General features: G+C 43.9%; 2 protein-coding genes across 18 annotated transcripts in view; one reads left to right on the top strand and one right to left on the bottom strand.

The window, feature by feature from the left end:
- Positions 1–9,687, top strand: part of PBRM1 (polybromo 1) — a 118,835-nt gene extending 109,148 nt beyond the window's left edge. For 12 of the 17 annotated variants that reach the window (XM_029917490.1, XM_029917488.1, XM_029917487.1 and 9 more), the window contains 4 exons: positions 1,407–1,562; positions 4,564–4,634; positions 4,750–4,966; positions 6,850–9,687. In XM_029917490.1, the coding sequence (XP_029773350.1) occupies positions 1,407–1,562; positions 4,564–4,634; positions 4,750–4,966; positions 6,850–7,022 (617 nt within the window). In that variant the 3' untranslated portion in view covers positions 7,023–9,687. The remainder of the gene's footprint in view (positions 1–1,406; positions 1,563–4,563; positions 4,635–4,749; positions 4,967–6,849) is intronic. The other 5 variants (XM_029917501.1, XM_029917500.1, XM_029917498.1 and 2 more) reach the window with 1 other exon arrangement.
- A 3,105-nt stretch (positions 9,688–12,792) lies between these two features.
- Positions 12,793–16,458, bottom strand: SMIM4 (small integral membrane protein 4). Its single transcript, XM_029919046.1, has 2 exons — positions 16,165–16,458; positions 12,793–12,981 (listed from the first exon to the last, which is right to left on the bottom strand). The coding sequence occupies exons 1-2, from the start codon at positions 16,313–16,315 to the stop codon at positions 12,890–12,892; spliced, it is 243 nt and encodes an 80-aa protein (XP_029774906.1). The 5' UTR covers positions 16,316–16,458; the 3' UTR covers positions 12,793–12,889.

Below are 16,458 nucleotides of genomic sequence, written 5' to 3'. Positions count from 1 at the left end.
AGTTTTTCATTCAGCTTACATATGACTAATGAAGCAGGCTGAACCAATCTCAGAATTTTCAGTAATTTTAGAGCTTCGAAAGACTAAACTTTTATAAATAAATACCTTTCAAGTAGTCCTTAAGGGAAAGTCAAAGAGTAAAGTCCTTAGAATCTGGAGTTTTCCACTGTTTTCCATGGTCCTCCTACAAAGAGTATTTTATGAAAATGAAGTTTGGCACCAGTCCCTCAAGCTTCCCTTTGTTCAGGAAGTTCCGACCAAAGGTGATTGCATTCTGGGGGGAGCCTTATGTTTTATTTATTGTGATCATTTCAAATCCCAGAAGAGTCAAGTTGTTTTTCTTGCTCAAAAAAATGTCGTGTGGCTTTAAAGGTCTTTTGATAGGTGAGTTTTTGACATTTTGAAATTATTTTCTTTCTTTCCACTCCTTTTGCCAAAAATATTTGTTTCCTGAAACTCTTCCTTAGCCAACAGAAAGTATTTTGTGTTATGAAGATACACTTTGAAAATAAAGGAATAAAGGCCTCTGTTCACAAAGTCTGTACCTCATTTAAAATGTTCCCTGTTAACTGAAGGTTTACATGAGGGCATTTGTAAGCTTGGAGACAGCAATGACAATTGGCATTTTCTCACGTCAGCAGAGCCTGATTCTCCAGCCATTTCTTCTGAGGTCTGCGTGCCTGCTGCCGAGTGACCTGGGCTTAGTTTGGCTTGGGAGGGTTTAGGTTTTATCTTTGTTTTACATGTTGCGAGATCTAAAGATGAAACATCCATTGTGATGGCTCTTCTCTGTTCCCCAGCTCAAGCCTGAACATGATCCATTTTCACAAAGTAGTGGTGGGGCTAGAAGGGAGGAGGAAGCCTGGAAAAGCTCTTTTGCCTGCGCCCCACCCCTCTCCCCCACCCGCCCCAAGCTGGAGAACCATGCTTTGTGGTCAGGGCTCTGCGCCTCATTTCCCTCCATTCCAGTGTCCCCTCATGTGTACCCATGACAGGCATAAGAGTGTGGGCAGAGCAGGGTGGTGGGGTTTAGACTCTTCAATTAGAACTGCAGTTGCAGAACTGGTCACTGTTTGAACAGCTTGCAGTAATCATGACCTTGGAAGGCTGTTACTGGAACTCCTCTTTATTATTATTTAATTAAAAACATGCAGCATATTTATCGCAGGGAAGATAACTGCAAATAATAATATACTAAGTACTAATTCATCCACAAATGTTGGATTTCATATTTGTAACTTTTTATTTTGTTCATTATTGCAACAAAATAATTGCACTAATTGCTGTTATATCATGCAGTACTAAGGGTGCTTTATTCATTGGTAGTGCATGGGGGAGGGGTTGTTATTACTTAGCTCATGTTGCATGTTAATGATGCATGTCTGAAATTTGTTGTGTCCTTCAAGGCATGATGGGTGGCTATCCGCCAGGCCTTCCACCTTTGCAGGGCCCAGTTGATGGCCTTGTTAGCATGGGCAGCATGCAGCCACTTCACCCTGGGGGGCCTCCACCCCACCATCTTCCGCCAGGTGTGCCCGGCCTCCCGGGCATCCCACCACCGGGTAAGAACTTCATCCTCCTTCACTCATTAATCTCATCTTCATAGTCTCTTTTTTCCTCCCTCAGCCAATTGTTCGAAGAGGTACCTGCTGCCCACTGTGGCCAGGCCTTTCCTCACTGAGAATCCCAGGGATGTCAGCAGCAGGGCCTGTCCCATGTATTTGAGCAGGCGGCTCAGCACCTGTGCCCTTGGGCACCTGGCTGCCTAGCAGCAGCAGAGGACACACGGCAGAGACCAGACTCAGCAGACCATGGGCCAGAAGGCATACTCTCACACCACTCAAACAATTTGACATGTGCTCAGAAAGCCAAATGCAGCCAGGAAAGGTCATGCCCTCTTTATCAGTGAATGGTAAATGAATGATCAGTGAATGACATCCCAAATTGCTAGTTCTGAGTCACATAGAAAAGCACTGTGGGTCCTCAGGGCACTTCCTCCTCTAGTTCAGTTCTTATCTTACAGGGTCTTCTGTATGGAATCCCTGCTTCATCTCCTGCTTCTCAAATAGCCTTCTGAGGGGATTGCAGAGTCACTGATCACAGTGAATAAATCCTTCAGCCAATCATTCAAGGAACAACAAGGAGGGAGAGAACACATTTGCAATGAACACATGTTCTGTATGTGAGCCCCCTAAGCAGTATACCGTAGGACCTTGAAGAGCAGCATAGCCCTCCTTTACTCACTGTGGACACTGGTTTATTTGTCAGCAGAAGCTCTGAATTTATTTCATGTAGAGGCATATAAATGGAGTTCAGAAATAGCTACAGGTTTGCTTTATAAATAGTAAGTTGAAATATTACTTTATCGTGAAAGGAAAATTACAGGTTCCCATACTGATTGCCATCAAATGCAAAAGAACTGACCTTTAGCTGTAATCTAGTTGAAGGGAATATGACGTGAAGATAACTTAGAATAGCATTTGGTCCATTATCCAGAATATCAGCTAAAGGCCTGGCCCAGATGACAAAATGTAGACATGTTAGACTTGCTTACACCAGTGTTGGGTTATGCAGAGTTCCGGCAGTGGGCAGGGTGAGTGAACCTGGTGGTGTGGCCTAGAGCCTCTGGCCACACTCTTGTGAGTATTGCCTAGAGAATGGCCATAACTCCACACAAGTGTTTGGTCCAGATATACCCGAAGAGGAAATGTTTATGGCAGTGGGTACTTCGTTATAGAAGTGGTGGACTGTGTGGCAGTTACTCTTGGAGCAAAAGTCAGTCATAAGATGGGTGTGCCCCTGTGGCAAGAGGAATTGGCCTTAATTCTGTGCCCTCTCACCTTGGCATAGGGTATCTGACTCAGACCAGGTTGAAGTTGACTTCTAGGTTCGTGTGGTCCTCAGTGGGGGCAACATCTAAGGCCAGTGCCCTCTAAGTAGCAGATATTTTTCGTTGGTGGGTATTGAGCACAGCTTTGTCCCACCGTACCCTCCCTGCAGCCCCCGCCCCCAGCCTCGTCAAGTTTTTAAATTGCATTTGAAGGAGGCCCACACTTGATTTTAGTCAGGGAGACAGGGAAGCACTCTTAGTGCCTACACACATGCACACACACCCTGCTTAGGCTTGGAGGAGAGGAGGACTCTGGGAGCTCCTCTGCTGACTCAGCCCATACTCTCACTGGCTGCCCCCTTTCATAGTATTTTAAAACGGAAGCAGAGGGGATTGCTGAGTTGTCTATGCTCCCCTGCAGAAATGGAGAAAGACAGCTCAGGGAACCCCCGCCCCCGGGTTGTAAGATCTGAGGAGGGTGAATGTGGGGTCCATAGGGGTTAGTAATATGTTGCTAGAGTAGCAGCTTACCCACCACAGCCTCTTAACCCAGTCACAAATAATCAGTAGGATCCTACTGTGGTGATCCAGAGTATAAAAATCCCTACTTTGTAAACAGAAATCTTATATGTACTTACTGTGTTCTAACAAGTGTCTCATACTTCCGGAAGTGGCATTTAGCAATTCATAATTTTAGAGTAGTGTACTGGTGCTGCTTGGCCAAAATATCAACATTTTGAATCCAAAAAATCTATTTTGTGAAACGAGCTCCATTTGATCCTTCTTTGCAGCCAGCAGGACTTGTTTAGAAGTTTAAGCGGGGTTTTGACTATAGTTTGTTCTTTTTTAATGAACTGAGACCCTTCCTTATTTCAGTGTTTTATGAGAATAATAAATGGTCTGAGATGAAAACAGCCCCAGAAACTAAATTTAGGACATCTCATCATTATCAGCTAGTACCTGTGGGACACAAATTGCTTGTGAGGAATCATCAAGGGAAGTTTATAAAATTATTACCAGATACAGAGTACAAATATAGTAAGACCATGAGATTATTCTCTTTCCCTTTGTCATTTTGGCATTTGAAGTGATAGCAATGAGGCTGATCTGCTTCCAGATGATCCTTTTCTAAGCACTGCTCTACCAGATGGAAATGTCCTGTCTGCCAGTAGTAGTGACTTCAGTTAGAACCAGAGGTGCTGGTGGCCTGTGAGTGGTCTGCAAGGATGTGCCTCCAGCCTCCACAGAGCTCATTCTATTGTGCGCTTGCACAGCCTCTCCCCTGTGTCCCTGCTGTCCTAGCACACCGCCTGCTGCTGAGCCCGACTGCGGCACCGTCACTGCCCAAATGAAACATGGGCTCCAGTTGCAGGAAATGTGTTGTCAGAAGAAAAATACCTTGAAAATGGAGGTGTATTCTAACTGTAGTTTACCTAGGAAAATACTAGAATCTTATGCAGGGTTCAGACCATTTCTAAGCCATGAATAATTAATATACATCTGACAAGTTGTACTACCTTTGTACTTAAGATACCTAAAAAACAAAAGAATAGAACTTTGTATTTGAATGCTGCATCCTGTTCTGGGTGCTTAGGGTTCTTATCCACAAAGATTCAAGGGCAGAGATCCATAGGTTTGCATTATAAATGGCATCATTTCCTATCAGACAGAAGTTTTTCAGCAGCCATCTCAACTCCGAACCTCTAACTGTGCCATTGCATTCTGAATTATAGGTGTGATGAACCAAGGAGTGGCCCCTATGGTAGGGACTCCAGCCCCAGGTGGAAGTCCGTACGGACAGCAGGTGAGCCTCCCAGTGGGATTTTATAGGACTTGACACAATTCAGGTTATCCTCTTAGCATGTGACAGGTGGAGTTTTTTTTTTTTCCCCCTCACCATGTGCTCTGTGCTCTTTCAGGTGGGAGTTTTGGGGCCTCCAGGGCAGCAGGCACCGCCTCCGTATCCTGGCCCACATCCGGCCGGTCCCCCTGTCATACAGCAGCCGACAACGCCCATGTTTGTGGCTCCCCCACCGAAGACACAACGGCTTCTCCACTCAGAGGCCTACCTGAAGTACATTGAAGGACTCAGTGCTGAGTCCAACAGCATTAGCAAGTGGGACCAAACCCTGGCAGGTAAGGAGAGTCCTTTTCAACAAGCCTTTGTGAAAGCCGTGCATCATCAAAGTCCTCGCACTGTGATTGGGATATTATGTCATGGGGCAGAGCTCCACTTCTCATATAGAAGTACAATAATTTTTGTATTAATAGAAGGATTTGGAACTTTTTTGTATATTGATATCACTCACTGAAAATGGTGGGGGTTTTGCTTAATTTCTAGACTTCGTTTTGTCATAAGCATCACTGTTATCCTTTTAAGTATATTCCGAATTTTTTCAGTGATTTTTCAGTTCTTTGAGCATCAGCACAGATGCACTTGCATAAATTAAAAACTATTTCAGTTCAATTTTATGGTGTTTTTGTTTTTGTTTTTGAGAGACAGAGACAGCGCGATCAGGGGCTGGTCAGAGAGAGAGGGAGACAGAATCTGAAGCAGGCTCCAGGCTCTGAGCTAGCTGTCAGCACAGAGCCTGATGCGGGGCTTGAACCCACGAACCTTAAGATCATGACCTGAGCCAAAGCCAGACACTCAGCCAACTGAGCCACCCAGGCGCCCCTTCAGTTCAATTTTAAAGAAGAAAAAAATATTGGAAAACATGTTTCAGATATAACCCATTGAGTATTTATTTAGTTCAGAGGACTTAATGTGTTTTCAGTACGTACTAAAATAACTTGCTTGACATCTGAAAAAGAAATATGGAAGTTCCTACTCATTCTTCATTTCTAAACCAAATTTGATAATTTAATTTCTTTCAGATTTTCTTTCAGAGTAGTATGTTTTCCCTTTCCTCACATTTACCTTTTTAGGAATTTTTGTTAACAGTAAAGATTATCCAGACTGCCTACAACAAAATAGTAGTGATCAGATGTTTTAGGTATTTGTGCAACTCTTGTGTTCTCTTTTCAGAGAGAATTATGTTATATTGTGTAGCTCTTTTGTGAAGTCATTATTATAAATTAGATAATTTCTAAAATACAAAGCATAAAACAGCAAGACCTCCTTAGCTAAACAGTTTTATACCTAAGCATGTAATTTTCTTTTTTAATTTTTTTATTTATTTTTGAGAAACAGCATGAGCAGGAGAGGGTCAGAGAGGGAGATACAGAATCTGAAGACAGGCTCCAGGCTCTGAGCTAGCTGTCAGCATAGAGCCCGACATGGGGCTCGAACCCACAAACTGTGAGATCATGACCTGAGCCAAAGTCAGATGCTTAAGAAACTGAGCCACCCATGCACCCCATAAGCACGTAGTTTTCTAAAAACCAAGATACCTAATAAAATAATAGGCATTTGCTTGAAAATACTCTGCAGGGTTAAATTTCATAATATTTAACAAATAATAAGTGTTAAAGGCACCTGGGTGGCTCAGCTGTTTAAGCATCCAACTCTTGGTTTCGGTACAGGTCACAGTCTCACAGTTTGTGGGTTCGAGCCCCAAGTTAGGCTGACCATGCAGAGCCGGCTTGGGATTCTTTCTCTCTGCCCCTCCCCCACTGGAGTATGGGTTCCCTCTCAAAATAAATAAACTTTAACAAATCATTTTTTTTTCCGAAAAATTTTTTTATGTCTTTTATTTATTTTTGAGAGACAGAGAGAGACAGTGCAAGCAGGGGAGGGTCAGAGAGAGGGGGAGACACAGAATCTGAAGCAGGCTCCAGGCTCTGAGCTAGCTGTCAGCACAGAGCCCGATGTGGGGCTCGAACCCATGAACTGTGAGATCATGACCTGAGCCGAAGCCGGCCGCTTAACCGACTGAGCCACCCAGGCGCCCCAACAAATCTTTAAAAAATAATAAATGTTATATGCTTTAGTAAATCTTTCAGATCATAAGACTGAGGGGAAAACTGTTACCTTAAAATTCCTACTTATATTTCTCTGTGTGCGTTTTAATTTTCAGCTCGAAGACGTGATGTCCATTTGTCAAAAGAACAGGAGAGCCGCCTACCCTCTCACTGGCTGAAAAGTAAAGGGGCCCATACCACCATGGCAGATGCGCTCTGGCGCCTTCGGGATTTGATGCTCCGAGATACCCTCAACATTCGCCAAGCATACAATCTAGAAAATCTTTAATCACATTAATTAACGTTTCTTTTATAGAAGCATAAAGAGTTTTGTGGAACAGTAGCCATTTTAGTTACTGGGGGTGGGGGGAGGAACAAAGGATGATAATTTTTATTGCATTTTACTGTACATCACAAGGCCATTTTTATATAAGGACACTTTTAATAAGCTATTTCAATTTGTTTTTGTTATATTAAGTTGATTTTATCAAATACACAGATTTTTTTTGCATATGTTTCCTTTGTTTAAAAACCAGTTTCATAATTGGTTGTATATGTAGACTTGGAGTTTTATCTTTTTACTTATTGCCATGGAACTGAAACCATCAAAGGTTTTTGTCTTGGCTTGGGGTTTTTGTTTTTGGTTTTTGGTTTTGTTTTTTATAAAAGTCAAAATGAAAAAAAAATACACACACACACACACACATGCACGAGAGTTTACAGATTAGTTTAAGCTGACAATGAAATGTGAAGTTGGTCCTAGTTTACATCTTACAGAGGGGAGCGCACCAGTGTCTGCTTCATGCGCCTGAGTATCTCAGGTCACTTGAGCAGAAGTGAGGGGTTGTGATTTAGGTTCTCGGTGTTTGGCAGACCTGGCACATTTGCTCTATGAACTCAGAGGCTTGCTCCAGAAATCTGAAGTCAGTGCTGTGTATCCTCCTGCAGCTGGTGCGTCGCCCAGACACCTGCAGGGCAGAGCACCGTTTCCTGTGCTGTCGGTCATATATGGTGTCAGTTATTTTTGCAGAACATGTGCGCAACCCTGAATTGTATTTAGTCTTGGCAGGTAAGTTTAAGGGTACTTTTGATCTATTTATATTGAATTCACAATTTAATCCTATGCTTCTTAGATGATTTAAAATTTTAAATCTCTTACATTGAAAAACATTGAAGTTCACCTTGAAGAAAGCATTGAGGTGTGCATAGAGGTGATTTATTCTTCAAACCTAACACCTAACCCAGCACAGGGAAGGGAGTGTGTAAGCAGCTATGAGTTGAGTCAGAAGCATAATTGTAAAAGGGTAGATTGTCTACATATGCAAATATGTTTTTGTACCTTTATTTCCTCACCAGATGTGGCATTTTTTTCCTTCTGACTTTCAGCGTTGTAATTCTCACCCAGAAATTTAAGGCTTTCTAGAATGTTTTTTAAATTTAGCTTGTGCTTTTGAATTTCAGGAGAAAATAATTATAATTTAAGAAAATACTCATAAAAAAGACCATTACAAATCCCAAACACTTGGGTTTGACCCTATCTCTCTTTAGGTGACCCTAGAAGAAGTATTCGCAGGCAGTGTATGATGCTCAGACAGGTAGAAAGCATCAAACCTGGAACAGTATTTCACTCCACGGTTTTGTAACCTGCTTTTTTGTAACAAGAAGGTCGCCATGTTGGTGAGCTTCCCTTGCCGTTTGTGAATGGAGAGAGTGACTCTCACAGGACACTTACTTCTTTTAATCTGGTGTGAATCAATACCTGGATATTTAATTGCCATTCTTACTAAATCATGGGGACAAAAAGAGTGTAGAATGGAAAAAATGTCTCTTGTATCTAGATACTTTAAATACAGGAGGCCCTTGTAACTTAATTGCATATAGTCAACCACTGGATCTCAGTTTGCATCAAGTATTTTAAATAATTCTGAATTTTAAAAAATGTATTGCAGTAGTATGTCAGTACCTTACTATTAAATTGAATCAGATAAAGAAACCTTCAGTTCTTAGTTATTTGGGCCATTGAATCATCATGACTGTATAATACAATCAGATTATTTTATTTCTAGACATTCTTGAATTACACCAAAGAACCTGAAATCTAATTTTGGTTAAGTTATTTATTTATTTCATGCACCCATTTTATTTCCCTTTTTAAGGTCTGGATGAGACTTCTTTGGGAAGCCTCCACGAACTCTTCACTGTGGGCCAGGTGTGGCATTAGAAGCCAGGGCGCTCCTCCTCCCAGCTCCTTCCCAGGGTCTAGAGGTATCATAGAAACCAGAGATCCAGCCAGGGGCTTCCTGAAGGCAGTGCAGAGCCGGGCCAGGGGGCCGGCCGGTAGGCAGGCCCTAATTAAGTTTTTAAAAATCTTTGTATTTATTTTAGAATCATGTCTTTCTGTATATTACTTGGGGAATATCAGTTAATATTTAAGATATAAGATTTGAGGTCAACCATCTTCCAAGAAAGAGAAGCCCCCAAAAAAAAGTCCTGACTTAAGAAAGTACAAGTGAACTTTATACATCTTCCCCGCCCCCCAACCCCGCCAATGAATTTTAGGAACTAGTGATATGGCTTAGAAAGTATAATGGCCTAAATGTTTTCAAAATATAAGTTCATGTGGAAAAGAATTTTGTTTATATGGGGGGGAAGACCTATCAGTTTAAAATAGTAGGTCAGCCAGTTAATTGATTTAAAAGGCCCTGAATTGCTTTGTTTTGAACCCCTCTTTCTTCCTGTGAAAGAACTGAAAGGGGGCGCTTCCTTGTGTGAAATCTCAAACTGGTATTGTTGACTTTTGAGCTTGAACATTTTCAGACCTAATTAAAACTTGGTTATTCTAATTTCTGTATCAAAGGAGGTTTGAGTGGGAACTAGTCTTATAACATGTATGTATCATATGTTTGTTCATTTAAAGCTTTTTAATCCAAATAAAAATGGAGTTTGCAAAGTGATTTGGATTAACCAGGTTTGGTTGTTCTGTTAAAGCTTGTGTCACATGTAAGTGTCAAGCAGATTTAATTCCTACAAGTCTAGATTTTATGCCGACAGGGACACAGTGGCCAATTTAAGGGAACAGAGCGCCTCAGGTGACAGCAAAAGTCAGTGACCAGACCCTGGTTCAGGGCTCAGGCTGCATTAACGCAAGCTGAATGTAGTCACACTGCAGCTTGACGTGCCCCACGGCCAAGCCTCTCGGGCAGGCAGTCGGAATTCCTGACATGTTCTCCTCATGGGCGGAAAGTCAGGTCGAAGTTAAAATTGTAGAGGTACTGATGGTGGAAGGTAAGGAAAGCATGTCTTCTATCATAAAGCAGCAGAAGCCATTTCAAATAACTGTCTGTGGCCAGAAGAGACCAGCGGCCCAGTTATGTCTTTAAACATGCATATAAGCTCTAAAGATATGGCCACACTTTTAACAGTGTTGGTAAAATCAACCAACTGTTTTCCTCTAATATCACTTTGCAAATCCCTGTGGCTCTGTTCTCCTAAGTGTTTAGGGCTGTACTGCATCTGTGCTCACGGGCACATTTTGAATGATCACTGATATATCCTTAAACATCCCTGCTGAACCCCATTAGCAAACAAATACCTTTACTATGTTCCTTTTCAGTTTGGAAGTGTGCTAGGTCAGCTGAATGAAGGTTCAGAACTGAGCAAATCAGCAGACTATTTCTATCCCCACAATAGATGTATTTACTTCTTGTGGGTTGCACGTAAATGTGGCAAGAAATTCCAAATTTAATGCACATGTGTAAAGACTAAGAACTAACACTGTACTGCTTTTTCTAGGAGGGGAATTACTTGGGATAATACTAAGGTCCAAATATGTATTTTTTATTTTTAAAGAGAAATAACTTGGTGTGGAAAATTCAGACTTACAAAAAGAGAGGAAGAGAGATTAATGTGTTTAAGTTATAACATCTTAGATTGAGACAAGACTTCCAGAATAGAACAAAGATCTAAACAGATAGAGATAGCTCCCCTTTATGACTTACTATGTGCATAACTCAGGTACTTTCCCTATTCGTTCAGATGAGCAAGTGAAGCTCCAAAGCCACATCCTTTACCCAGCACCACCATGGAAGCAGGTTTCAAGCAACAAATGTTAATTCAGTTTTTGTCATTCTGGAGGTATTACGGTTTTTAAAATTGGGGTTGTTAATTTTTTTGCCTTGTACTTCACACTGGGGGGCACAGCAGTTCTGTAATCAGCATGTAAGAGCATTGCTCTTCACATTAAGTTCCCTTAGTAGTTCCGTGTCTGATAAGTAGGATAGAGCCATACTCTGTAGTAGGAGGGTTAAAAAAAAAATTTTTTTTGAGGTGAAGCGTAGAAGCTTGCACATCAGTTAACAAAGATTAGTTCTTACTTTCTAGCATCCAAACTAATGTACTTGGAAAGTATTTTCAATTTAATGCAGTAATTGCTTTGCTAGTCTCCTTGCCTCGAAGTGAGACATTCATATCATCTTCAAAGTTCTGTTGTCCTTCAGTAAATCAGCACTCTGATATATATTTTAAAAAGAAAAACAAAACTCTAAGGAAAGTTGACATGAATTTATAGCTGTGATTCTTTCTGGGGTGCAGGCAGGGGGGTGGGCCAGGGAAGGAGCCCACAGCAGACACAGAAGTCAGCTGACAATTTTATTGTCAGTTGTGAAAGGTGTGTAAGCTATCAATTCTCTATTATCATACTAAAAAACGGGTAGGGTATGGAATCAGGCCATGTAATTGAGAGAATCCTACTACAATTTAATTCCTCAGGCTGCAGTCTAATCACTAAAATGGCTTTAAAGTTAGGTTCACCAGGAACTCTCGAGGCAACATAGTGCACAGAAGAACCCTCCTTCCTCTCCCAGTGCCATGGGTCATCCCTGGTCTTTGCACTCAAGCCCTCTCTGAGCAGTGACCCTGACCTGGTGTGGGTAGTGCTTTAAGGAGGTCATAGTACTCAATGGGTGTTTATACTGAGTTAGTTGTAACATAAATGGACTAACTTAAGTTAGGAAAAAAAACTAGAAAAATGGGAAGAGATGTTTGTGGCAGAGATTATTGAGAATACTCTCTGGCCTTAAGCATCTGCTTCTATATATTCATGAGCAGTCATTAGAAACTATTTTGAAACTTAGTCTTTAATATGTGGGTATGTCCTTGTTTGAATAGATGTTGGATGTAGTTACTAGGCGGGGAGTAAAAGGATAAAAATAGGTAAAGCCTTTGCATTTCTTACCAGCTGACCCAGACTCACTGAGTCAAATTACATAATCTCTCCCCAGTAGACCGAGCCTCTGATTCAGATGAAGTCAGTGGTTACCTTATGGCTGCTTTACAGTGTGAAGGTTCACTTTCTCGGGGAAGAGGCAGTGTCTTTATCTTGAGCAGCTGGATGAAAGCACATCTTCAGCACAGAGGGGTGTGAAGCCTGTTGCCTCTGGAGTCCTTGTGGAGGTCCAGCCCTTGTATGTTAGTGGGACAGGCGGAGGGGGGGGGGGGATTACTTCTGTTCCCAAGAGCACCTGATAGTGAGTAAGGAGTGGTCCGGAATTCCCACTGCCCTAGCAAATGTTGACAGATTGCTAGCTGGCAGAAATGTAATCTGCAAATTTATCTTGGTTTAAATAACCTTGCAGTAGAGATCTTACTTTTATATCCATGGTTAAATCTGAATTCTGCAAAAAAGTAAATAAGGTTATCTTATCATATGTTACCTAAAACAAAAGATTTCATAAACAATTCAGACTGAGACTGACTGCACTAAAAAGCATCCCGACAGATGCTTGAATTGTTCAAGAAGTATTTTCATGGAGGGGCGCCTGGGTGGCCCAGTTCGTTAAGCTTCGGACTTTGTCTCTGGTCATGATCTCACAGTTGGTGGGTTCAAGCCCCGCGTCAGGCTCTGTGCTGACAGCTCAGAGCCTGGAGCCTGCTTCAGATTCTGGGTCTTCCTCCCTCTCTGGCCCTCCCCCATTCGTGTGTGAAGTGTTTCAGGAGGAAATAGTTTTTTCTGTAAGTGCCGTCCAACAGTGGCTTGAGAAGTAGTCAAGCATAAACAGGAAAATTATAAAAATTCTTTATAAAAGCAGTTCCAGTAAGAATGAGAGATCGGAAAAGTACATTTTCAAAGGAATTGAAACCGGTAGTAAATTTTCATGTTCACTTTATTGACGGCTGAAGTTCAGTCTCTGAGGCACCTTCCAGCCTTCTCTGATACTGTCGTTCTGAGGCTTTTCTACGGTAGACATCATCTGTGTCAAATAAAAATTTCATTTATATTTTTAAGAAACAGGAATTAAAAGTACTCCAATCTAATTTAACAAGTAGTCTAGAGCTGTCAAGCTCTTTCTGAATCTTACTGTTTAACTCAAAGCCAAAATAAACTTCATTTAAAACAAAAGTTAAGTGAGGACTATGTTAATGTGGTTCTGGACTTCAATCGCATGTTAAGTCCGTGTCTTCAAAGACAGGATCAGGTCCTGGCAAACCACTTAACAATGTTTTAACTTTCCTCACTTCCTCCCCCACCCCACCCCAGCCAAAATGTCTTTCTTGGAAATCATCCTTAACTGAAATGCCTCAAAGGCACTTCTTGCCCTGCTGCTCTCTGCTACTCCCTCACCCACACCAGAACTCAGGGTCGGGAGGGGAGGGGATTTGCCTTGTTCTCAGCAGCTGCCCTTGGATGCTGCAGATTCTTCCCTCTCTTCCTTTGGGGCTTTTGCCTTTTGCCACAATCTTCTCTGCATGGGCACCTGGCTCCATCACTCCCCTTCAGTCACTGAAAGTTCTGGCATCTAGCTCGGGCTCCTTGACCTGTCTTGTGCCATCTTCCCTGCCAGTGGGGCGCGGGGGAGCGCTGGCCTCTTCACCTCCCTGACCTCTCCACCTTCTGCCATCTACTTACATTGTTCTCTGAAACATTAAGTCCATCCTGCTCTGACCACAACCTCTACTACCTTTCTAGGCATTCTGTCCTTGGACCTCTATCAACTACTTCCCCGGGCCCTAGGCCCCTGAATACCTCCTCAGCCCCCTCCTGTTCTCTCTTCCTGCCCACACCAGCTGCAGGCCCCTCTTAATAACTCCTTGACACATCTGCAAAACCCCAACTACAGACAAATCCAACTGCCTTCCTCCTGCATGCCTCACTCTGCTTTGTGCTGTAGGGCCAACTAATGCCCTAACTGGGTCCACTGCGATTCCTCACAATCTTGTCTCCTCAGTCACGACCCTGATCCTTCTTCACTCACCCCCAGAAGGCCATGAACTCTGTTTTTTTTTTTCTACACAGCTAAGTCATCAATAAAGAATTTTTCCAGCTAACTTCCAAGGGCTGCTCCCCTGGCCCTGCTGTGATCCAACCTCTACCACCTTCTCAAGAGCCAGGTATGTGTAGCTTCTCTCCACCCCCTTTTCCTGACCTGAATCTCCATATCTTCCGGTCTCTCCTGGTAGGGGAAGGGAGGGCGGACTTCCCCCCCCCCCGCCCCCCTCCATTCACAGAGTCTGATTCCTGAGCCTCCTGCCCTCTGTGATAAACCCTCCTGGTTTCCTCCTTGCCTCTCTGGCTACTCACTCCTTGTCATCCTTGAAATGTTGGATTTGACTCTTACATCACAATCTGCTTTCAAATGACCCACAAACCTAGACCCATGATCCAGATCTACCTGCTGAGCTTCAGATCTGTAGAACCATCTCCACCTCAGCACGTCCAAAACAGAGTCTGGACTGCCCTGCCAGTGTCCTCCCTGCCCCGCTGTCCTACCAGCAGCCTCCACCACTCCCCATCTTGAGTCCCCTCAGTCCCGGGCCCTGTCAGCACCATCTCCCGAGTGAGTCTCAACTCCACTCTTTGGCATCCCGCCTACCTCCACCCGACCAGGCCATCATCTCAGACCTGATCATCCGACACCCCGTGTTCTTGCCTCCTCTCTGCAAGAACCCGCTTCTGTGTTAATCCACCATCACTTAAAACCCTGCAATCCTTTGGGTACATTCTTGGTTCTCCAGTGCTCTGGACACATCCGCCCAGACACATTTCTAACCACTTCATCTGTCACTCCACTCACCTTCAGGCCCTCAGACAGTAAACTTTCACACCATGGTACTAGCATGAGATACTTTCACCTCCACAAACGTTTGCCTCATCTGGCTGACCTACTCAATCTTCAGGTCCCACCTGACATAGTAACTCCTGGAAGCTTTCCCACACCATCCGATCCAGCTGAGGTCTCCAATACCCCCCCCCCACAAGACTTCCATTGCCCCCTGCCACTGTCCCCTTAGTATTGATCACACTTAATAGTAATAGTGTTCATGATGGTCTCTGCCATTAGAGCTCTTCTGAAGTGGGGGACACTCTGCCTTGTTCATTATACTCTTAGGGTGCTTACTAAATACTGATGAATGGATGAACAAAAGGACTAAGTATCTTCAGAAAGCACTAATGTAACAATATTTTAAAAAATAAGGGTTGGTGGGCACCTGGATGGCTATGTACCTGGAGCATGCAGCTCTTGATCTCAGGTTTGTGGGTTCCAGGGGGTCCCACGATGGGGGTAGAGACTGCTTAAAAATAAAATCTTAAAAAAAAATGTTTTTAAATAGGGGCTCCTGGGTGGCTCAGTCGGTTAAGCATCTGACTTTGGCTCAGGTCATGATCCCACATTTGGTGTGTTCAAGTCCCATATCAGGCTCCTGTCAGAGCAGAGCCCCTTTAAGATCCTTGGCCTCCCTCTCTGCCCCTTCCTCACTCTCATGCCTGCTCTCTATCAAAAATAAACATTAAACAAAACTTTAATAAGGGTTGGTGATTCACAAGTGATAACGTGTTTCTGGAGGGGAATAAAGCGGAAACGGCCTAGGGGGTGGGACAGTTTTTCCAGAAGGGGAACTAGAGCTAGTGCTAGTCAAAGCAGTGCCAGGTATTCTTTTCACAGTGCTGGGCCCTGGTGTCAATGACTCTGCCCCGCCAAGACTGCGGTAATCCGCTGGGCCAGGAGGACCGCTCCCTCCAGGGTTTGGACTGAAGAATCCAGAGAGGGCTGGCCGGATTAGCAGGAGTTGCCTTGAATCTTCAGGATCCCACTCCCTTGCCGTGAGCAAGCGTGTTCCTTAGGACCAAACGTCACTGGCGGGCAGGGGCGAGGGCAGACTTGAAAGGAGGGCGATCCGTGTGGAGTCACGTGCTCTCCCCTCAAAGTGCAGGGAAGGTCCCAAGGTTGGACGCGAATGTGCTTTTGTCGCCCCGCTTACAAGAGAGCCCAGGCCGCGAATGGAACCGTACTTGCAATTCTGACCATGGTACAGGCAGCTCAGCGCTTCAGAGTGGAATGAGCAGTCTGCAACCTAAGACTGTGCCCCAGAAAACGGGTCCATTGCCGCCTCCTGCCTTCCTGAAATGAAACGGACGCTGCTGCACCCCCACTTACAGAAGGTCTCCTGGCCCACGCGCAGTTTAATCATGATCCACTCCATCGTTGCTCCCAGGACAAAAAAGAAGGGCAGGAACCTGTAAACGCCAAGTCGCTGCTTCCCGGGCACCCGCTGCAGGATCCGCTTGACCTGGGCCCTTGAAAACATGCCCGACCCAGGTCGTGGACAGGGGGTACAACGAAACCAGAAGCGAGGAGAGCTGCTCCAGCGCCTGCACTGGAGCGCCCAGCTGAAGCGGAGTCCCGCGGCCGGCGTGCGCCCCCTCCAGGCATGTGGGGAGCTGAAGGAAC

This window comes from Suricata suricatta, chromosome 12 (genome assembly GCF_006229205.1).
Source record: "Suricata suricatta isolate VVHF042 chromosome 12, meerkat_22Aug2017_6uvM2_HiC, whole genome shotgun sequence".
In the NCBI taxonomy this organism is placed as follows: domain Eukaryota; kingdom Metazoa; phylum Chordata; class Mammalia; order Carnivora; family Herpestidae; genus Suricata; species Suricata suricatta.
The sequence above is the reverse complement of the archived record's forward strand: the minus strand, read 5'-3'. Positions and strand labels throughout refer to the sequence as shown.